Here is a 24,223-nt window from a genome sequence, read left to right as displayed (position 1 = left end):
GTTGTGTGAGCATTTGTGAACATGTATGGGATACATGCTATCAATGTAGTGAGTATCTCTCTAGAGGATGCAAGATGATGAAGGCAAGGCCGTTGGTTGTGTTTTGGAGCAAATGCTAATGGCATCATTTGGCCTGGGGAGGGCAAGGGGCCAATGCTCAACTACTTGAACAACATGTGTTGCGTGGCCACCTAGCTAGCTTTTAGGGCAAGGGATTGAGCTTGGGGGATTGATGAAAACCACTATGCTTGGGAGGCAATGTTTTCTGAGTCCTTGGGAAGTGATCTAGGGGATCCCCTTGGGATCTAAGTCATCTAGGTGATCTTCTAATTGTGAGATGATATGGGAGTGATTTTCCGCTCTCCATTGGGAGGCATGGAGATGATCTAGCAAGCATAGCAACAAAAAGTAGAGTTTGACCAACATTTGCATGTGGGGGCAATCATAGGATGGAGGTAACTTGAGAGAGTGGGAAGAAGGAAGGGGAAGTGAGAGTTGTGTGATATGGTAGGTATACGAAAAGGAGGGGGAGAGAGAGGGAGGGAGAAGGAAGAGCATGCGCGAGGCTACGTATCCACAATCTTTTACCACCTGGCAATCGCCCACCCTTCCGCTTCACCAGTTCTGTCTGCGCGGCCCATCTCTCCTCTCTTTTTATCACCACCCCTTCTCTTCTCTTCTTCCTAATTCCTCTCTCTCTCTCTCTCTCTCTCTCTCTCTCTCTCTCTCATAGCTGCCATCTTATTCTCCATAGCCACCAGCTCTAGTGCGTCTCTGTGATAACCTAATAGTATCGATCCTCTCCCCCCCCATAGTCACCAGGTTGTATGTGTCTCTGTGATAACCTGATAGCTGCCACCAGCTTGTGTATGTCTGTGTGATAACCCAATAGCAGCTATCCTCTTACCCTTCATAGCCATCAGCTTCCTGTATGCCTTTGTGGTAACTTAATAGTATCTTTCTGCTTACCCTCCATAGCCACCAGCTTGTGTCTCTCTGTGACAAGCTAATATCACCTATCCTCTCACCCTCCGTTGGCCCTAGCTTTCGTTGCTCTGTGATAACCTAATAATAGCTATCCTCTTACCCTCTATAGCCACCAGCTTCTCTGTGTGCCTCTGATAACCTAAGAGTAGCTATCGGATTGCACACCACAGCAGTCTCCACTTCCGAGCACCACCACCATGTTTGCAAAATCCAGCACTGACACCGCCATCACCCTCGCCCTCCTCCTCGTCGGCGCCATCTGCGAGGTGTCCGGCGGCTGGGCCATCTGGAAGTGGCGCCGTGAGGGCTGGCACTGGCTGTTCCTCGTCCTCGGCGGTTTCCTGGTCGTCACCTCGGGCGTCCTCCCCACCTTCCAGAAGCAGGAGTTCGCCCGCACCTATGCCGTCTACGGGGGCTTCTTTATCTCGGTCTCATACCTGTGGGGCTGGGCTCTGAATGGCACCATGCCCGACATATGGGACGGCATCGGCTCAGCCATCAGCCTGGGGGGCGTGTTGCTGGCGATGTTCGCACCCAGGAACTCGTCTCAGGCATGATGGCCTTTCTCCCATGGCATCATGAGAACTACACAATCGGATCTTCTTTATAATATTGTGTACAGTTCTGGAAGAAAGAGATGATCTAAGAAGAGATTATGCAATCAGTCAGGCTACACTTTCTGCATGCTTTTGTCACAGGCAGAGGTGTGCGGCCGCGCCGCCACTGCGGCCAGCCGGATCATGGTATCGCCTCAAAGCCTGAGACAGGAAGCTTAGGGCTGATGATGTGCAGGGTTTTATCTACATTTTCAAAGAGATAAACACCATAGCAAGTCCATCATCGCCGCGGTTGTAGATCTCGACATCGGTCCGGCTTGCTCATAGAATTATATGCTTTCCCTTTTCTATCTGCATTCACAATATAATTTGATGTTGTTGCCCTTTGCTTCAATCCTTATTATATGAAGCACCATCCAGTACTTGTATACCCATAGGAATGAAGGTTATGTTACTATTTTGCTTAACCATTTTGTTATGGCGAGTATTATTGCAGGCCTGCGATATCATCTACTATCCCCTCTCATGTACAGGCTTTGTGGCCCATGGTATATATTAATGAAATTACTATGTTCCTTCTCATTTGGTTATCCTTATTTCCATTAATTAATATGATCATAATTTAAGTGGGTGGTATGTTATCACTGTCATGCAGACATATGAGTATATTGCGCATGCAGGCATGCAATCCCAATATAATCATGATCTCTGTAAGGTAACTGCAGTTTCTTCACAACTTGTGCTGATTTCTCTTCATGAATCCAGTTTTCTTCAAATATGATCATTCTTTTTTTAGGTTGATTAGCATAAACCCTTGCTATATAACGTCAGTTTTCGAAGGTTAGGTTCGGCCTTGAATATATAAGGTTTGTAACATGTCAGAATGCCTCTTTAGGGCTCACCCATTATCGTTCATATGCACTCTGCAGGCATGCTTACTTAGAGCTTGCACTATCATATTAACGATGCAATACCGCAGCTTGGAACGTGGGCAGATGACTGCAACTTCACCAATATTTTATTGCCGCCTGCGCTAGTAATCATAATCTAGGGCTCATGCAATATGGTGATGTGGTGCCGAGATCCTATCAAAGGTCTAATAAGGGCTCATGCAATTTAGGGCATACAACCTTAGGGCATAAAAACGTAATCAAGTGTCGATTGAACATTAGTTTTTTAATGGCCTACGATTTTTTTGTCTACAATTTAGGAGGGAAAAATGGCCTACAATTTTTAACTTAACATTAGCTTCTTATGGCCTACAATTTTTTAGTCTTCAATTCAATAGGAAAAATTAGCATGCCTAATTAACCCTTGAAGTGTTCTAACTTGCCTAATTTGTTTGATGCATTGCACACCCTTGAAATATTTGTATATTCAAGCATCGCCCATAGCCTTGTTTTGTAATGAGGCATCCTACTAGTATGATTCCTTGTATACCAAAACAAGGAGGCATTTTGCTAGTATGATTGCTTATATACAACACATAGAATTGTTCCTTAATGAGCCATTTGTTAGGACAATTGCTTGCAATAACTCATTGACTTTGCACAAGTACTAAAGATGCAATGTAACATCTAAATTACTAAAGGTATAATTTATGTGGAGCTAGGATCGATTACTTGAGAATTTGTGAGAGTGGATTTCTCATTCCATGAACCAATGGCCTTTCCATGATCCCTTTAATTGGCATAAGGCTATGTGACGCATTCATTAGACATTCCATGTTAGGTACATGCCTTTTCCATGATACTTTTATAAGTCATGGGTCATATGTTAGGTATTGGCCTTCTCCATTTTCATGAGGGGATATAGTAGACTTATTTGCATCTTCACAATATTGCATGTAAGTGCACATTGGTAAATTCTAAGGTATAATTTATGTAGAGCTAAGATCAATCACTTGAGAAATTGTGAGAGATTGGACTTTTCACATCCCATGAACCAATGGCCTTTCCATGATCCCTTTTAATGGCACAAGGCTATGTGACATTCATTAGACTTTCCATGTTAGGTACATGCCTTTTCCATGATGCTTTATAAGACATGGGTCATAATATGTTAGGTACTAGCCTTCTCCATTTTATGAGAGATGGGATGTAGTAGACTTCTTGGCATCTTCACAATATTGCATATAAGAGCACATTGCTAAATTCTTTATGGATAGACTTCTTGGCATTTTTACGACCTTTCCTTGACTTTCTACTTTGGTAATAAAAATGGGCTTGTTCATTTCTTGTACAAACTCTTAGTCAAAGTCATGAAGCAAACATGAAATTATTCTCATATATCAAACATGTTATAGGCATATTGTATAAATACTTGGTAAGGTACTTGATAAGGTAAGTGAGATCTCACGTAACAAGCCTTGCATTGAGCTAGAATCTAGTTTTTCTTCATGTAACTAGACTCCAACCAACAAGCCTTGCATTGAGCTAGAATCTAGTTTTTCTTAATATTTGGGATCTTAGGCTAAGTACTTTTGAATATCTAAACTTTAAACTAGGACTTCCTATCCTTGATTCTTGATGTGATTCTTTTAGCAATTATATTTGGACTCTAAACACTCTAAAGTAACTATGCTTTTAAGTGCATGTATCTATGATTTAACCTCACACTTGTTTTTATGATTCTTAATGCCATATTCTTTTACCAATTATGCTATTGGTAACCCTTGACTATGCTTTAGCACTTGTGTGCACGATTCTTAATGTCATTCTTTTAACAATTATGCCAGCCAAGCGTCTTAAATGTCATATTCTTTTAGCAATTATATCATAACCCTTGACTGATTCTTCCTTGTAATTGCTCTATCATCAAATTAGCCATACGCAAGTAAGTTGGGTCAAAAGGAACAATCAAATGCCAAATCATAACAATAGAATAAAATAAATTTTAGTAAATACTACATTTTTAGTAGGTTCATATATATTTTGCGCCTACTCTGACCTAACATCTATACTCGCGATCCTTTCTATAATATTCATTTTTAGTAGGTTCATATATATTTTGCACCTACTCTGACCTAACATCTATACCCGTGATCCTTTCTATAATATTTTCTAGAAAAATATGCCATTTAATGTGATAATTTTGAGAAAATATGCAATTTGTAAAAACATATTTTGTAAGTTAACCGAGCACATTATCCATGATCCTTTATAAGGTGATATTTTTAAAGCAAATATGTACTTTGTAAGCACATTATCCATGATCCTTAAGGTGATTTTTTTTTAGCAAATGTGCTTTGTAAGCACATTATCCATGATCCTTAAGGTGATTTTTTAAGCAAATATGTACTTTGTAAATTTTGAGTGAATTCATTCTCCATGTGATTGCTTAATGAGCAAATATGCCAAATGTAGCAAAAGCTAGGTAAAAGAACAAATGTCTTTTACTTTGTATATTGCCTACCTACACTCGAAACAATAAGCTCATATATGCACTACTTATAATGTGTTAGTTCATATATACACTACTGATAGTCTATTGTCCGAGTCCATTTTTTTTTAGCAAATATGTACTTTGTAAATTTTGAGTGTTTCATTCTCCATGTGATTGCTTAAAGAGCAAAATATGCCAAATGTAGCAAAAGAAAGGAACCTAATTTAATGAGAAACTATAATAATATGACAAACTACTACAAAATTTTACATCTTTTACTTTGTATATTGCCTACCTACACTCGAAACAATAAGCTCATATATGCACTACTTATACTCTATCGTGTTAGTTCGCATTGAAGTCTATTGTCCTAGACCATATATACTCTACTTAGTTTTGCAAACAACATTGAAATCAAGATGGATTATTTAAATATAGCATGATCATGATACATATAGCTAATCTTTCACACAATGAAGCTCAAAATATTAATTATCTATTGTTCTTTCATAGACCATTATTTCATTGTAACACAACTTGGAGATCAAAATGAATTGATTAGATATGGACACTTGACAAGAAAAAGTAAAGATGGATTATTTAAACATGGCATGATACATGCAGTTAATCATTGTTTCATTGTAGTATGCCATTTTTGTTTCATTATAATATGTTATCTTCATTATTTTATCTTTGATTATAGTATATGTGCAACATTTCTTACAAAGATAAAAATTAAGATGGATTATTTACACATGATGTGGCATGTGTACCACTACAATAAAAATGGAATCATAGATGTGATTATCATACATGAGATTACAAGCTTTTTATAGTAGTGTTAAAATATCCACATAGGCATGAGTACAATATATGTTGGTTTATAACATGATTTTACATGTGGCTCTTAATGTGCATTTAAATGCAATTGTTAGATTGTAAACATGACTATTTACACTAAACATGATTGTAAATTGATCATAGTCACTACATTTTTCCTTAATAATTATCTTTTAAATCTTGGATTAATCCTTAAATCGCTCTTCAATTGTGAAACTTATCCTAAATAAATTCCTTTTTTGAGTTCCATCAATATGGATGTGTATTAAACTCATGAGCAGATTCACACAATCAAAAATAAACATATTACTTTTGTTCTTAATCTTTGTACTTAAATTGTGCTCATGTGGTGGCATTATCATGATTTATGTCTCCTCCACCATGACCATCCTCTAATTCTTTGGTTTATGGTTTATTACCTCCAATGCCAAGAACATTATCTATATTCTCCATGGTACATGTATCACATCTCTCTAAGCTATGGAGAGGGAGGGATCACATGGCACCATATTTCATTCTCTATCATTGGTTGACATATGAACTTATTGAAGCATAAATATGATGTCAATTATGGATCTATGAATAGTATTTATATTTTATATGGATCTATGAATAGTATTTATATTTTATATGAATATCAAATATATATATTTTGAAAATATTCACTCACATTATTGTTATCGCACCAATGTCCCATGCTTCCCTCTAGAAATATTACATGTTCACATTATTGTGGTGGCACCAATGTCCCAGCCATAGCTTTAAAGAGTCCATGGATATAATTGTTTCAACTCCTTTTTACCACATTCTTAAAGAGGAGCTCAAATAGTAGTAAATCTTGTAGATATCTTAGATTATGCCACACCAATTTTATCCATGTTTCCATTGGGCCCACTTTTACCACATTCTTGTGCATATAGCCCACTTTTACAACATTCTTAAACCACTTAGATCCATCATCTATTTAGAGAAGCTCAAATAGTAGTAAATCTTGTAGATATCTTAGATCATGACACACCAATTATCCATGTTTCCATTGATACTCTCAAAGCTAGAGAAGCTCAAATAGTAGTAAATCTTGTAGATATCTTAGATTATGCCATACCAATTATCCATGTGTCCATTGATACTCTCAAAGCTAGCAATTACTCCACAATCTTAGGTATTCTTCTTCTTATCAATCCTTAGTCTGAAAATTGTTATCCTCACACCAAAGAGCATTGAATAATATTATGCATAATGAGAAGTATTTTATATTGTTATAATTAATTATAGTATATAAGTGAGATGTTACATGCATTGAATAATATTATGCATTATGAGAAGTAATTACAGTATATAAGTGAGATGTTACATTCTTTGGCAAGCATTTTTTAGCATACTCCCACTCAGTTATTGTGATGGTGATCATCCCCTCTAGATAAAGAAACTCCTTATATAGCCTAACCACAAGGTCTTTTGGAAATGCGGGGTATGATACACTACATAGTGGATTAAGCTCTAAGACCACCCTCTCCTTGTGACTTCTTGCCTTTGCCTCCTCGTATATCACCGCCCATCCACTCATCACATTATTACAAGCATACTTGAGCATACTCCCACTTATTTACCGCCATTTCTACATATTTGGAATGTTTTCATTTATTATGATGACCATCCCCTCTAGATAAAGAAACTCTTCATAAAAGATGTCAAGAATCGCGTGGTGGGGGGACTTGCTCAAGATGTTGCGCCAAACACACATAGAATGCACAAGGAGAAGCTCACTCAAGAGACAAGAAGAGAGATGGAGGCCAAAACGTTTTCTTGCTAGTTTTTTCTTCTTCTTCCACACACTTTACAATGTACACAAAGTATAGATAAGATACAACATAAAGAAAAGTTGCCTACTAAGTCAAAAAATGCATAACCAACTACACTAGTCGACTAGCGCTATAATTATTTCAGCTGTAAATAGGTGTAACAACCTGAATATAATAAGTAATGAGTCAGTGGCCATGTGAGAGTCATAATGACCACCCACGTGCTAAGTGTAGACATGTGGACCCATCTAACCAAGCGGTCCATCATCAATGTCCGCATGTGTTGAGCTTGTCATCTCAATACTCCCCCTCAAGCTCAACTGCATCTCTGCAACTCCAAGTAAGCTTTGAAACTTTTGAAGCTTCTCTGTACCCAATGCCTTCGTGAAGATGTCAGCTATCTGATCTTGTATGCTGACATACACCAAGTCAATCTCACCTGCTAGTACCTTCTCTCTCACAAAGTGGTAGTGTACCTCAATATGTTTTGTCCACGCATAGAACACAGGGTTCCTAGCCAATTGTATACTGCTCATGTTGTCACAATAAATAACAACTAGACCTTTCACCTGCACATCTAAACCAGCCAATAACTTTTGTAGCTATACTACCTCACATGCTGCTACAACAGCACTTCTATACTTAGCCTATGTACTCGACAAAGCAACTGTAGGTTGCTTTTTGCTGCTCCAAGTAACTGCTACACTACCAAGAGAGAACATGTATCCGCTGATAGATCTTCTATCAGACATACTACCAGCCCAATCTGCATCTGTGTATCCAAACACATGTACATCAGTACCTGTCTCATAGAAAAGTCCATAATGTAATGTGGACTTTACATATCTCAATATGCGTCTGACTGCATCCAAATGTGGCTTTCTAAGTACTTGCATAAACTGACTCACAAGACCAACATTGTAGCTCAAGTCTGGCCTTGTAATGGTCATGTAGATCAAACTCCCCACTATCCTCCTAAACATAGTAGGGTATTCTATCTCATCCCCAACATCAGCACTCAACTTTATATTCTGCTCCAATGGGACTGAAAGTGATTTGCATGTTGTCATACCATTCTTGGATAACATATCCAACCCATACTGTCTTTGGGACACCACCATCACATCTAATCATCTCAATGCCAAGGAAGTACCTTAGCTCACCTAAATCCTTCATCTCAAACTTCTTCTTCAAAAAATCCTTGACTTCAGCAATCCCACTATCATTATCACCTGTAATAATCAAGTCATTCACATAGATGACTATGATGACCAAGCTTGCATCTCCCTTTCTCACATAAAGTGAGTGATCAGTATCAGAAACATAAAAGCCAATATTGAAAAGATACTCTCTGATCTTATCAGACCATGCTCTAGGTGCTTGCTTGAGCCCATAGAGCGCCTTCTTCAACCTGCACACATACATGGGATGCTCTAAGTCTTCATAACCTGCTGGTTGATCCATATACACTTCTTCTTGCAAATCACCATGCAAGAAGGCATTCTTCACATCCATTTGCTACAACCTCCAACCTTTGGCTGCTGCTAAAGAAATCACACATTTGATAGTTGCCATCCTAGCAACTGGACTAAAGGTTTCTTCATAATCTATGCCATATGTCTAGGCATAGCCTTTTGCAACCACCCTAGCTTTGTACCTACTAATAGAACCATATGCATTGTGCTTAATATTGTAAACGCACTTACATCCAATAGCTTTCTTGCCCTTCGGCAGTGATACTAGATCCCAAGTCTTATTGGCCTCTAATGCAGCCATCTCCTCATCCATTGTTGCATCCCAATGAGTATGACCAACAGCATCCTCGAAACAAGTAGGCTCAACATCCTCAACTAGTTTCACCATATAAGCATAATGGTGAGCTGCATAACCTTCAAAACCAAATCTTTTAACAGGGTATCTGACCCTGCTAGATCTGCGTACCATCGGATCACTCAATGGAGCCTTTACATTATTATGAGCTCTTTGTATACCTGGTGTCCTAATAGAAGAAATACCAAGCTCATCATCTAAGCTCTCTGAGCCACTGGAGTCACTACAAGGGTACACACATATAGTGACGCTAAGTAGCGACATTTTTTTTTCGGCGTCGCTATTTACGTCGCTAATCCTCGAAATATTTTAAGTCAAAAAATGCGTCAATATTAGCATCACTATCTGCGTCACTAAAAACGTCGCTATTAGCGTCGCTATTTAGCGATGCAAATAGCGACGTAAATAGCGACGCTAATAGCGATGACTTACTCTGGTAACATTTCGCAGATACCCAAATGTTTCTTTCAAACGCGCGTGCGAACTGCAGAAGCAAGGCGAAGGCGGAGAGAAAGAGAAAGGAAGTGAGCAAGGGAGGTGAGCAAGGAAGCAAGCCGCAAGCCACACGCAAGGAGAGGAGCGCCGCCAGCACAAAGAGGTCGTGGAAGAAGAAGAAAGCATGACGATATGCCCTATTTTGGTTTCTTTACAATCTTTGTTTTGCTTTGCAATGTAGGTTAGAAAGTGTTGGCTTCTCTTCAATCTTTGTGTTGCTTTGTGTTGCTTTGCAATGTAGGTTAGGAAGTGTTGAAAGAGAGAGAAATGGAAGCGAGTGTTTTCAAATTTTTTCTTGTGTTAGTTTTTATTCTTTGCAATGTAGGTTAGAAAGTGTTAGTTTTTCTTCAATCTTTGTGTTGCTTTAATTTGCAATGTAGGTTAGAAAGTGTTGAAAGAGAGAAATGGAAGAGAGTGTTTTTATATTTTTTCTTGTGTTGGTTCTCTTCAATCTTTGCAATGTATATAGGGTAGGAAGTGTTGAAAGAAAGAGAAATGGAAAGGAGTGTGAAGGGGGATGCTTGTTTTGCTTGATTATAATTTTAGAGAGAGAGTGAGAGAGATAGAGATGTAGAGAAAGAGAAATGAGATGCTTGTTTTGTTTGGATTGTATCTTTTGCAAGATCTTTCTAAACTACATATTCATCCACAATGATATTTCTAGATATAGAATACTTCTTTTTCTAGGATCATAAAAGTAAAATGCTTTGGTGATGTTACTATTATTCATGAGAATACGTTTGAGAGATTTAGAGTCTAATTTCTTTCTATGAGCATAAGTAATGCTTCCAAAAACTTTCAAACAACTCACTACTAGCGTTTGACCAATAAAGGCTTCAAAAGGAGTTGTGCCTTTCAAGGCATAGTGGAAGATCTATTAACTGTTATAAAAATGTATGTGTGTGAGCATAGTTTAGAGCCGACCTCAAAGATAGATAAGTTTAGAGCCGAACTCAAAGAGATAGATACGAAAAAAAATTTAAAAAAGACCTGAAATATATATAGTGGAGTGGTCCCAATATACAATATAGAATCATTATTAAATTATCATTCCATTACATCGCAGTCAAGATGTCTAGCACTCACGACCAACATGGTGGGGATCGTGAGGCTTGGCTCAATCAACGTGTCCCCTGTCCATGCACGCAATGCAAATTGGCCATTCGTCGGAAATGTCGTTTGTCCATAGATCATGTGCAACGATATGGAGAGTTTTGAGTTGAGATAATCGACCAAGCAATCTTGAATTATGAGATTGTGGTAAGTTCTCTCTCATTACTATATGACATGTAATTGATTTAAGTATAACAGTTTGGGGTTATCTTAGAAGTTAGCTCCTTAACGTCCTTTACAGGGTCAGGGCCATGTCGATACATTGCAGTCCGCAGATCTCTTGCATCCAGTAAGATGAGTTCATCCGCGCTCTATACAAATGCCGTCCGAGATAACTAACTATCTCATAGAAGGTGATAACTCTCAACCCCCTTCTATGGGTGAGAATGCTGGAGACATGGACGATCCTCCTACTTTTTTGGAGCCCGAGTTAGAGGACATGATCGAATCATTGCTTCCGACAGACTCGGAATCCCAAGATCCTTTAATTGCGGAGGTTGCCATTCCATTGTATGATGGGAGTTGGGTATCCCGTTTGAAGACACTTCTTGCGTTGTTGAGCATACAAACAAAGTATGGATGGAGCAATGGCAATGTTTGAGCAGGAAAGCCAACGACGTGCCACAGATCCAAACTGTGTAGTTGCAGAGATGGAGTATTTTGGATGTTTACAAAGTATCCTTGCAGTGGACTATCGAAGTTTCTCCGTGACCATATTTGATGTGCAATGGTTCAAGGTTACTCTCGAAGGAGCAGGTGCAACTATTCGGCGAGGGCCAAGTGGCTTTGTTGAGATTGACTCAACGAAGAAGTGAACCAATTTGAGTGATACATTTGTTTTGCCAAATCACTGTGAGCAGATAAGAGTTTCTAATACTTGATGCGCTTTAGCAATCTCAAAGTGGACTTTTATACTAATCGTAATATGGATCAGGTCGTCTTTTTTCCTAATCCGCAACAACCTCAATGGTGGTATGTCATTCCCATGACATCTAGGAGTATCCCTGTGTTTTCTGAAACCCCCATACCAATCGTAGAAGAGACACCTTTAATAGCAGCAATGACAGAAGGCATACAAGAAACTAGGATGAACCGCCTGGAGGACCAAGACATCTCACCTATGGAGATAGAGGAGATAGAGGATGGGTTTTTTGAAAATGAAGCAGAGTCCTCATTTTGTGGAGAATTTTTTATAGATCTCGCGGTGTATACTGAGCTATGTCAAGATGAGATTGTGGAACCCTAAACAAAAGTGACTCGATCAAAACGTTCCTCCCACTACAGCAATGCCACTTTTTGCAAATCGGTTAGGACAATTTGTATGTTTTTGGAGTATGGTATTTTGTATTATCTATTTTTTTTTAATGAATTCTTACAAATTAAGTCTTAGTTTTATTATGTCTTGCAATTCATTATCTAATATTATTATTTTTCCTTGTATGTGCAGGTTTAGGATTTGGGCACGTACGACAGGGTGAGTCGTGATTTTACAGATGACGACATTGACGTGATGCTAGCGCGTTTCTCACCGGAGCAGCTAGCACGGGTCAGAGATAGAGCCGATGCATAGCTTTCCCATTCCACCTCAGCATGATCGGTAGCGGTCCGATGCTTCGGTCTCTAGTAGACGCAGTCTCGCAGGTCTCGCTTTGCTTCAGAGTCACGTAGTCAAGGAGGAGCCAACTCCTGTTGTGGGGATACATATGCAGTCTCTCCCACTCGCACTACCACCAAGGAGTCGACACCATCTTTCACTGGCAGTGGCGGGCAGACGTCTACTACTCCCACTCCTTCACGCACCCCACCGATCACTCCTAGGGCCGACAAGAAGTACACAAAACCCACTCCTCCAAGTATATATTTTTGCATCATTTTCCCAGTAGCACTTATCAATTCAAGTTGCGTTTGACACATTTATATTAATGTCATGAAAGTACCCGTTTGCAAAATCTTGCAGGTTACTCGTATCTCATAGATAAGGCCATTGGCCATTTATACATGAATGATGAGGGAAAAGCTGTCATCTCTAGGATACATGAGTTGTGCCAACAAGTATTTCGGCACAACATTACAGACAAGTGGAAGCAGATCCCAGATGCCAGCAAGGAATACATAATCGATACATTGTATCGAGAGTTCCCTCAGCCCTCTAGCAATGATAGATTTTTGAGAGGGTGGATGTTGACACGTATGTGTGACTATCAGTCGTATAGGCGGTCTGATGCACGCGAAGCAGTCAAGCAGGGCAAAAATCAAAGCCAGAGTGGCTGGATACAGAGGACTGGAGTAATCTCCAGGATTATAACAGCGATACCCTTTCTGCTCTAAAGAGTATCCAATAAAGACACATTTTTCTGCCTTTGGATCAAGCTTCTTCCGTAGCTCATCTGGCACATGAACATATGCAACACAGCCAAATACCTTCAAGTGCGATACATCAAGCTTCTTGCCGGTAAAGCATTCTTCATAAGTCATCCCATGAACTGCAGCTGTGGGAGTTCTGTTCATAATATAAATAGCAGTATGAACAGCCTCAGACCAAAAATGCTTAGGCATATTCTTTTCAGCCATCAAGGTGCGTGCAACTTCTGCAATATGCCTATTTTTCCTTTCTGCAATACCATTTTGCTGTGGAGTATACCTGCATGTGAAGTGTCTCTTTATCCCATGAAACCTCAGAAAATCACTGAACTCATTCGAGAGGTACTCTTCCCCTCCATCTAACCTCAAGTACTTTACTTTCAATCATGTTTCTCTTTCAACTGCAGCCTTGAAAGTTCTAAAGTGCTCAAACGCTTCACTATTTTCCTTCATAAAATATACCCACAGCTTTCTAGAACAATCATCAATGAATGTGACAAAGTATAAACTGCCTCCAAGAGATACATTTTGTGTAGGGCCCCAAATATCTGTGTGCACAACATCAAGGATATTTCTGCTTACATCTCTGTCATGTGAAAAGGGTTGTCTTGTCTGCTTACCAAACTGACATGCTTCGCACACCTTATGAAATTTTGCAACTCTAAATGTAGGCAAACCTGTAACCAACCCTTTGGACTGCATTAATTTCAGCCTTTATACATTTGCATATCCAATGGGTTTGTGCCAAATTTCAATATCTGCAACAGCACCTTTTCCTTTAGCATACATAGCAGCATTCATAGTAGGAATTCTAGCATCCAAAGTAAACATACGTCCAACTCTACTTCCTTTTGCTACCAACTTGCACTTGTCATTGAAATCTTCTACAAAGCATCCCTTTGCATTAAATCTAACTTGCAGCCCTTGCTCTACTATTTGACTGATTGACACGAAGTTCTTTGTAATAGATGATACATGTAATACATCTGAAAGACTCTTTGTCTTACCATCATGCAAGGACAAGGGAACTTTTCCAATGTGTGAAATTGGGTGGCATGAATCATCATCCATCTATACATAACCTGCATTTTGTAAATCTTGCATCTCTCCAAACCATTCTGTATGGCTGGTCATATGATTGGATGCACTTGAATCAACATACCAAACAACATCATGTGTTCCCTTTCCTGTAACAGCATTCAGCATATGCTGTATAACAAACAGACATTCATTTTTATCTTCATTCTGTCGTGAAGATGATGCATAGTTTCCTTGCTGCAACTTACCACTGTGAATATCATCTTTCTTAGCATAACATTAAGCTGCAATATGAATTATTTTGCCACAGTAGTGACACACAATACCAGAGTTTTTAGAACCTCTGTTCTGTCATCCACCTCTTCCTCTAAAGCTCCCCCTACCTCTAAAGTTACCACGACCTCCTGAAACCTGTATATCGCCAAATTGCTGATTCAATCTGTTTTGCTGGTTGTCACTACCATGTCTTGTACCATAGCCTCTTGAAGAGAACCTGCTATGTCCCCTTCTTGAACTAGAGTAGAAAGCTTGGACCTGTTCACCACTGCTTTTAGATATCTCACTTTGCATGTTGATCTCTTCAGTGATCATAAGGGAGACCAACTCATCGAAATCTAGAAATGGCTTTCTGACATATACGGAAGTTACAAAATACTTCCAAGCCTTTTCATTGTTAAGTCCACCCAAGGTAGACGACATCAAATCATCATCATCGGGCATTGCATCAATCATTGCCAAGGCATCTGCAATGCTTCTTACCTTCAGTGCATACTCATTGATAGACATCTTCCCTTTATTCAATGTATTCAACTCTTGCTTGAGTTGAATCTTTCGTGCCTTTGTATTTACGAAAAACATACTTTTCATATGCAGCTTGATTCTCTGCATTTCTAATATGTCCCAACATATTATTGTCAATTACTGCGGACATCCAATACATGACATTTTTGTCTTTTGCATTCCATTCCTTTCGTGCCTTTGTCTCTTCTATAGTTGGAGGATCACTCACCTCCGGCTCCTTTTCTTCACTTGAAACAAACTCGTAGAGACCGTTTCCAACAAGAAAGTTCATGACACGAAACTTCCATGAAGGGTAGTTATTCTTGTTGAGCTTCTCAATGATGAAATTTCCACTGTTCTCTGCCATTATCACAAAACTAATACCAAACAGCAAGTAAACCTTCTACAACCCTCGACCTGTAGTGCACAGCAATACATCAAACAGCCTTTTTCACTGTCTACTCAACAATACATGCAATCTGCAACTAGTTTGCAGATAAACCTTGTGTTTATTTGCTGGTAAACACCTTTGAACTTACAGATCTGAAATCTGTAATCTGTGCACCTGTATACGGCAGACACAACTGAAATTGCATGGCATCTCAAACTGTTGTCTCCAACTTTGGGGCTCTAAAACGGGTCCTGAAACGGCCTCAGATGCCCAAAATAATACCAAATCTCACTGCAATCTGAGATTTTTGCTCTGCCCTGCTTCCGGTGCCTCCATAGGCACTATCCAAGAGAGAGAGTGGAAGGATGGGAGAGCTTCTTACCCATGGCTTGCTTTCTCAAACCTTGCTTCGTCTCCTTCACTTCAACCTTCAAAATCAGCCTCTCCCAATGGTGCGACTCTGATACTATGTCAAGAATCGCGTGGTGGGGGGACTTGCTCAAGATGTTACGCCGAACACACACAGAATGCACAAGGAGAAGCTCACTCAAGAGACAAGAAGAGAGATGGAGGCCAAAAAGTTTTCTTGCTGGTTTTTTCTTCTTCTTCCGCATACTTTACAATGTACACAAAGTATAGATAAGATACAACATGAAGGAAAGTGGCCTAGTAAGTCAAACAATGCATAACTGACTACACTAGTCGACTGGCGCTATAACTATTCCAGCTCTAAATAGGTGTAACAACCTGAATATAATAAGTAATGAGTCAGTGGTCATGTGAGAGTCATAATGACCACCGACAAGCTAAGTGTAGACATGTGGACCTATCTAACCAGGCGGTCCATCATCAATGTCCACATGTGTTAAGCTTGTCATCTCAACAAAAGACCACCCTCTCCTTGTGCCTTCTTTCCTTTGCCTTGTCATACATTGTTAGCCATCCACTCATCACATTATTATTGGACACAAAAAGATATTATTTTTTTAAATATCTATCTTTAACTATTACCTTCCTATCACATTTTTACTTGAGGCACAACAAATGTTATCCTCAAGTCTTTTTCATGTACTCCATATTCATGGAATGAAGGAATCCACTTAGAAATTCAAATATGGATGCTACCTTTTGACTTCACATTTTGCCTCACATGGTCCCTTAGTTCATGAAGCACTCAAAGAAAGAGTATATATGTCAAGCATGCACTGTACCACATATAGCCATCTCATCCACCAAATGGTTTATAAGGATCATTCATCACAAAGTATCCTCCATCAAACAAACCATTTATGATTTAGGGTTTAGGCTACAAAGTTTATTGTTTATTTAGGGTTTATGAACATAGGATTTACCTCTATGATTTATGGTTTATGATTTCTTATTTAATAGCAATGTTTGGGGTTTTATAAGTTTTAGGGTTTAGGATATAGGTGATGTAACATTTCCCGTGCCTCCCCTATAAGAACCCCCCCTTTTCAAAATTTTAAAAGCTATCTTTTTTAATTTTGAAAGATAAGTTCAAATTTTTTTACCTCTCTCTCTCCCCCTGCCGACAACATGTCGGGGAGAGAGAGAGAGAGAGGGGGTAAGAATGGAAGAGGGGACATGCACCCCCCAGGTGTAGGGGTGGCAAAACCGTCAAAGCAAGGTCTCTAGCCACAAAGGTATCAATGCCAAACAACCCGATTCTTGAACTAGCAAAAGAAGGGGCATATTATGACCCAGTCTATCAGAAAATACTAAGGGAGATCCCCATCAAGGATCAAGACCCGAAGCTAAAGACAAAGTATCAAGAATTCTCCATCAGTAATGGACTTGTCTACTTTAGGACAAGATTATGTATCCCTACGAACCAAACTCTCAAGCAGAAGATACTTTGGGAAGCCCATGACTCCCCTTTCTCAGGGCATCCTGGTTATACCAAGACCCTTAATACGGTCAAAAAGAGCTATTATTGGGAAAGGCTCAAGGGAGACGTACTCAAATATATCATGGAGAGTTTGTCTTGTCAACGCATTAAGGCAGAACATGTTAAAATGCCTGGGAAATTACAACCACTTGACATTCCACAAATGAAATGGGAGTTCATTAGTATAGACTTTATTGTTGGCTTACCCCAAGTTTAGGGAGGATATAACTCTATTTTTGTTGTAGTAGATATGCTCATCAAGGACGCGCATCTCATCTCTGTCAAGACAAACTATAAAGCTTCAGACATCACAAGATTATTCATCAAGGAAATATTCAAACTTCATGGGTTACCTAGAAGAATCATTAGTGATCATGACTCTTTTCACATCACACTTCTGGAGGGCTATCTTTGAGGCTATTGGAACTCAACTCTGTTTCAACACAGCTTACCATCCCCAAACTGATAGTCAAACAGAACGAGTCAATCAAATCATTGAAGATATGCTTAGTGCATACTGCTATCGCGAATCCAAAAAGTAGATTCAATACTTACCACTGGTTGAGTTTGCTTACAATGCTTCTTAACAACAGAGTATTCAGATGACCCCTTTCCAAGCATTGTATGGGCATGATTGTCGTACCCCTTTGAACTTCTCGGATCCAACTTTGAGGGTAGAAGCTTCAAGACAGAATGTGTCCACCCGTTGCTTGTAGGACACATCTTAGCAACCCATCGGAAAGAGGGGTCCAGAAAGCTCCGCTCGGCACTCCCATGGAATGTTACGGGGTTTGCGATCTAGGTCTTTCCAAGTATGCCACGTAGCGAAAGTATTCCAGCCATTCCTACTTAGGACCGACCTGAATCAGGGTTTTTCTGATGGTCAAACTCCTAGAACGACAGCTAGTGAACCCCAGGCGAACTACTTTACACAAAAACGTCAGGATCGAAGCGGATTCATGCTGCACTTGGTTCAAGGAGAATGGAAAACGAGAGGGATGCAAGGCTCGACCTCTCTGCCCATAAGACATAGTCCCATTCTGTTCCCCTAAAACAGCATAAATCCGGATTCTAGTAACCTAAACTCTAGGTCAGCGCCCTTGCTATTCATTTCCTTCGAGAAGAGCTCCTTGCTGTCCATTTCGTTTGAGAAATTTCCCTGCCAACCGGGACCACCCATCCGTAGGACGGACCCATAGCCACATCCATCGCACTTTCCTCAAGGTTATTTTAGTTGTCTAATTACCTACCACATTTAGTTGGACACACATAAAACAGCTTCTTTAATTAGCCAATTAGACACTAGTTCCTTCACGTAATCTTAGCACTTGACATAGAAAAACAATGTCAAACAAGTTCTTTTTCAAGAGTTGATCTTATTTATCTTTGGAAAACATCATATAATCCAACCCGTAGGCTAATCCATAGTCCGCCCGAAGGCAATCTATAATCTACCCGAAGGCTATCCAGCAATCCACAGGGATTCTTAATCCAAGATTCCGCCCGTAGACTAGTATGCAGGCCTCAAGATCCAATCCCGAGTTACGTTGGCTTCTTGTGCAGGGATCGGAAGGCAAGGGATTTAAGGCCAGAGCCCCCCTGGCACCCAAGCGTCCTCCTGCTCCAAGTAGTGCCCAATAGAGAGACCTCATGCGACGGGTTCGGTCCATGTTCTCGGCACGGCTAACAACCCCCTTGGTTAGGGTTAGGTAGACAGTCGGGTGTAACTGATGCGGCCTCTCCCTTCAGGCCTTCAACCTGAACCATTAATTATCTTTCCATCTTTAGTTCCTTGAGCAAACAATGCAAAAAGTGCTCCTAAACTATTACAAACACAATCAATCCAGTGGTCGTTTATTTGGCCAACTTCTAAGGAGTGAATCTTTATCTTCGAATGCATCCAACATTCAATCCGGGATCAATTGCGACTTGGCAAGATCCCCAAGGGTCTGTTTTTTCACCCTTTTGTCCTTGGGTTAGGGTCATACTCTGTTAACCCAACTTAACCAACACCTTAGGTTTTATAAATTAACAGTAAATCCTAGCGACCATGTCACTCTAACTTGATTGATCCTTTGCTTACCAAGCAATACATAACTTCCCTTAACTTGGCAAATCAGCCCAAGAAAGGTGATGTAACAGGATGTCTACTCATCCTCTTGCAAGTTAGACTTGTGCTAGAACCTACCAATCCCCTTCCAAGGAATGGCAAATCTATCGTGTGATTAAACCACAAAGCCGTGCAACATTGCAACTTGTTGCACAAGTGTCGTACCTAACTCATGGGATCATTTCACCCTTTGAACGGCGTTTCCTGGTCAAGGAATTATGTTTAGACAAGACGCAGGGTTTGGGATGTCTTCTTACAACCCAACCCTAATTGTACTAGGTTGACAATGTTTGGTCCTAGGGTTTTCAAACTCAATCCGAGTTTTAGCATTGGGTCGAATGATCCTTAGGGTAGAAACTCTAGATCATTGTTTGCATGAGTGTCCAATTGACCCAAACATTCCGTGAATGTGGATAGGATCTTTGGGTTTGAGGGCTTTAACTTGTCGTCCAAGTACGACACTAGGCTGCATTTCTGACGTGCCAAGCCCTAGCTAGTACTTGAGGTGTTTATCGTGTCGACTAGTTATAATATCATAAGTGATTTAGGTAAATTGACTTACTTGTCTTGCGACAAGGACGATTCTTTCCTAGAGATGCTAAACTAGTTTGCAAGACGTCACAATGCATGTAAACATGTGAATCATTGCTTCTACGCACCGCAAGGTTCGCAATAACCCTATCTTTCCTTGATAAAGTCAAAACGCATGATAATTTGAAGAATAACTTACCTAGGACCTACTAGGAATTACATCAAAGAATCATGCCTACAACCCTTTTGTCTAAGCTTTAGAATTTCATGCTTTGATAAACCATGCAACCTTTCCTAAATGCAACTCTTGATGAATGAATTTTTCACATGACAAGTATGCAACAAGCAACCCTTTCCTAGCTACAACATAGTTAATGAAGTTCATGCAAAGCGAATATTATAGGACTAGTGTTGACTTATTCCATTTTACTAGCATATGCAACATGCAAGTCCATAGATTCATTTTCGTGCTCTGTAATTTCTTTTCGGATAACATCCTACGAGTGTTAGCGACTTTTCCTCATGCGAATCATTACAAGGAAGATATTGCAACACCATATTTGGGAATATGGGAATTTTCCATAGGTTTGGGACACGTAGTCAAATCTTTGGATTTATCATAACTTGAACACTATAACTCCAAATTGAGCGCTCTATAGCTCAATAGATTCCATTTTTCAAGCACTTTCCAATGATAGGTCACATCATATGGTTTTGAGAAACTTATGGACATGCTATCCTGGTGCCACCTTTTTAGTATTCAAAAAATGGGAATTGGGAATTCCCAAACTCACTAATATTGTGTTTTGCCTAAAATGCGACATACGCTTATTATTTCCATGGCCAGTCAAAAATACACTTAACCATTTCATCCTTTGTACTAAGCAATAGGTGTTTAGACTCATTACTTTGGAAATGCACCCAAAATAGCAACATGTGACTAAGATCCTAAGATAGACAAGCAGTTTATGTTCACAACTTTTTGGAAATGCAAACAATCCAATTTTCATGACATGCACCAACCCTGGTCCATCGTTCAAAGAGATAATTTATCAAATGTACTTTTATCACTACTTCATGAATTAATGATAAGCGTAAAATGCATTCTCCCTATGGAATTAAATGTGCTTAAAGCATTTTTTTATGTGGAAATAAATTTGCAGAACCTAGGCTTGTGGATCCGCGGTGATGTCCACGTGTAAGTTCGGGGAAGAACTTCCCGTGGGTGCGTCTTGCGTCTTCTTGGGAGCCATCGTAAACATAGTGTTTATGGAGTCCGGTTTTTCTTCGCGGACTACGAATTCCCTGCAAGCTCTAAAATCTGGCCTGCTTCTTTCTTACACAGGAATACCCTTTATAATTTGTGGGTTGTAAGCACTCAGGTAAGGACTGCATGCACAAGGCTTAAGCCCCTTGCCTTTAGAATCTTCTAAGAAGCTTCTAAAGAGTTTCTGTCCTATCCAGAAGATGTGGAGGGGTAATAATTGGATGGCAGGATGACGACCAATGGGGGGAGATTGACTAGGTGGTGGTAACGTGGAGCTACGGGCGGTAGCCGAGCTGCAATGGCGGCAGCAAGCGACGGATCTGGGAGTGGCGGCAGTCACGGCAGCCTCCTCCCTTCCTCACGGCAGGGTTTCCCTCTCTCCTTCCTCTATCCTCCTCCCACTTGATCACAGGGGGTCACGTGTGAGATAACGATGGCAGTGTTTCCTCAATACGACAACCTCACTCCTCAACACCACAGCCTTTCTTCCTTATCTGTCCTCCCCAATGCCTAAGGAGTGTTTATATAGGCCAAGGGGAGGAAAGGAAAGCTCCATGCATGGCTCCCTCCCCCCTCATGCAACCCATACCACTCTACCTAGCCTATTCCTCCCCACACTCCCTCTCCTCCAGCCATGTATCGGCTGGGGAAAGGGATAATAATAATAATAATTTGACTTAAATTTCATCATTATCCCAATTGCCCCTTCAAAAAGGGTGTTCTTCCACGGGTTTTTTACGGTCTTCAAACCCAGCCTCGATTTCACAATACGAAGGCCTCATTCTTGCGCGTGCGGGGTACAGATTAAGCTGCCAATAATTACGATGTGAGAGATGATCTTGCACAGGTTTTTACGTGGCGTGCAGGGAGTCAAATTCAACAATATTTTTGAGTGAAAATATTACATTCTCTCCCCCTTGGAGGAATCGAGATGTCCTCATCTCCAGAAGGACTAGGGGTATTGTTGGTTGAGAGTGCTTTCATCCATCCAAGTGGCATCCTCCTCGGAATAATCTTTCCACTGGACGAGGCATTCTCTCAAGGTTCTCGATCTCAATTTTCTTTCCCTCACATCTAAGATCCTATCAGGCCATAGCTCAAGGACTCCTTGGCTAGGCATTACAGCTTGTTGATCGTCAAGTACATGGCTAGGATTAGATACATACTTCTTCAGTAGGCTGATATGAAGTACATTATGAACCTTTAGGTTCTCAAGGAATTGCAGCCTATAAGCATTGGGTCCTAGGCACTTGAGGATCTTGTAGGGTCCACAATACCTTGGACTTAGCTTCTTGCAATCTCCTGAGGATAGGGAACTCTTCTTTGGGTGTACGCGAATGAAGACTATGTCTCCTTCCTTGAAGGTTCTATCTTGACGTTTCAAATCCGTGTATGCCTTCTGTCTATCCTTGGCAGCTTGGATGTCCTATCTTATTGACTTCATTTGGTCATCCATATCTTCCAACATCTGCCTTGAAGTTTCAACCCTCAAGGTTGGATTCGAAAAGTTTAAAGAACTTCGACAGTCGTGCCCATATAATGCTTGAAAAGGGGTCATCTGAATGCTTTGTTGATAAGAAGCATTGTAGGCAAACTCAACCATGGGCCAGTATTAAATCCACCTTTTTGGTTCACGATAGCAGTGTGCCCTTAGCATATCCTCGATGACTTGGTTGACTCGCTCCATTTGACCATCGATTTGGGGATGGTAAGCTGTACTGAAATAGAGTTGAGTCCCAATGGCTTCGAAGATAGCCCTCCAGAAGTGTGATATTAAGAGAGAATCATGATCACTAATGATTCTTCTGGGCAATCCATGCACTGTTTGAATATCTCCTTGATGAACAACCTTGCAATGTCTGAGGCTTTATAGTTTGTCTTAACAAGAATAAGGTGTGCAACTTTGGTGAGCATATCCACCACAACCATAATGGAGTTGTATCCTCCCTGAACTTGGTGTAGGCCAACAACAAAGTCCATACTGATGAATTCCCATTTCATTTGGGGAATGTCAAGTGGTTGCAACTTTCCTCGCATTTTGACATGTTCGGCTTTAATACATTGACAAGACAAACACTCAGTGATATATTTGAGAATGTCACCCTTAAGCCTCTCCCAATAGTAGCTCTTCATTGACTGCATTGAGGGTCTTGGCATAGCCAGGATGTCCTGAGAAAGGGGAATCATGAGCTTCCCAAAGTATCTTTTGCTTGAGTGACTAGCTTGCCAGTATACATAATCTCGATCTATAGTAGACAAGTCCACTATTGATAGAGAATTCTTGATACTTAGCCTGTAGCTTTGGGTCTTGATCCTTGATAGGGATCTCCCTTAGCATCTTTTGATAGGTTGGATCATGGCATGCTTCTTCTCTAGCTAGCTCAAGTATTGTGTTGTTTGGCATGGATACCTTTGTGGCTAGAGATCTAGCTGTTAATGGATTTTGCAAGATTAGAGAATTAAGGAATGCCTTGCGACTAAGTGCATCGGCAACTACATTCTCCTTTCTAGGTTGGTATTTGATTTCAAAATCATACTCCACCAGCACTTCAATCCACCGACATTGCCTCATGTTGAGCTCGTTCTGAGTAAAGATCCACTTGAGGCTTTTATGATCTGTCACTAAGGTAAACTTGTTACCTAGCAAGTAGTGTCTCCGAAGCTTGAGAGCATGGATCACAGCTAACAGCTCTAGATCATGGGTAGCATAATTCTTCTCATGGCTCTTTAGTTTTCTTGAAGAGTATGCTACAGGATGACCTTCTTGCATAAGCACACATCCTAGGGCAAGCGTGCTAGCATCAGTTTTACTACTTCGAACTCCTTAC

At 40.2% G+C, this 24,223-nt stretch overlaps 1 protein-coding gene across 3 annotated transcripts; it reads left to right on the top strand.

Moving 5' to 3' along the window:
- The first annotated feature begins 712 nt into the window (after window positions 1–712).
- LOC148034370 (uncharacterized) lies at window positions 713–14,685 on the top strand. Of its 3 annotated transcripts, none has more exons than XM_087680511.1 (4): window positions 713–2,092; window positions 2,200–2,259; window positions 12,456–12,861; window positions 12,966–14,685. In XM_087680511.1, the coding sequence occupies exon 1, from the start codon at window positions 1,185–1,187 to the stop codon at window positions 1,542–1,544; it is 360 nt and encodes a 119-aa protein (XP_087536637.1). In that variant the 5' UTR covers window positions 713–1,184; the 3' UTR covers window positions 1,545–2,092; window positions 2,200–2,259; window positions 12,456–12,861; window positions 12,966–14,685. The 3 variants fall into 3 exon arrangements, with proteins under 3 accessions (XP_087536637.1, XP_087536638.1, XP_087536636.1); XM_087680512.1 differs by adding an exon at window positions 9,851–9,998 and having other exon boundaries at window positions 12,456–14,685; XM_087680510.1 differs by having other exon boundaries at window positions 12,456–14,685.
- Window positions 14,686–24,223: the final 9,538 nt, after the last annotated feature.

Source organism: Lygodium microphyllum, chromosome 6 (genome assembly GCF_053477565.2).
Source record: "Lygodium microphyllum isolate KBCC chromosome 6, Lygodium_microphyllum_v1.1.10, whole genome shotgun sequence".
Taxonomy (NCBI): Eukaryota; Viridiplantae; Streptophyta; class Polypodiopsida; order Schizaeales; family Lygodiaceae; genus Lygodium; species Lygodium microphyllum.
Note: the sequence above shows the minus strand (reverse complement) of the source record. Positions and strands in the feature narration are given on the sequence as shown.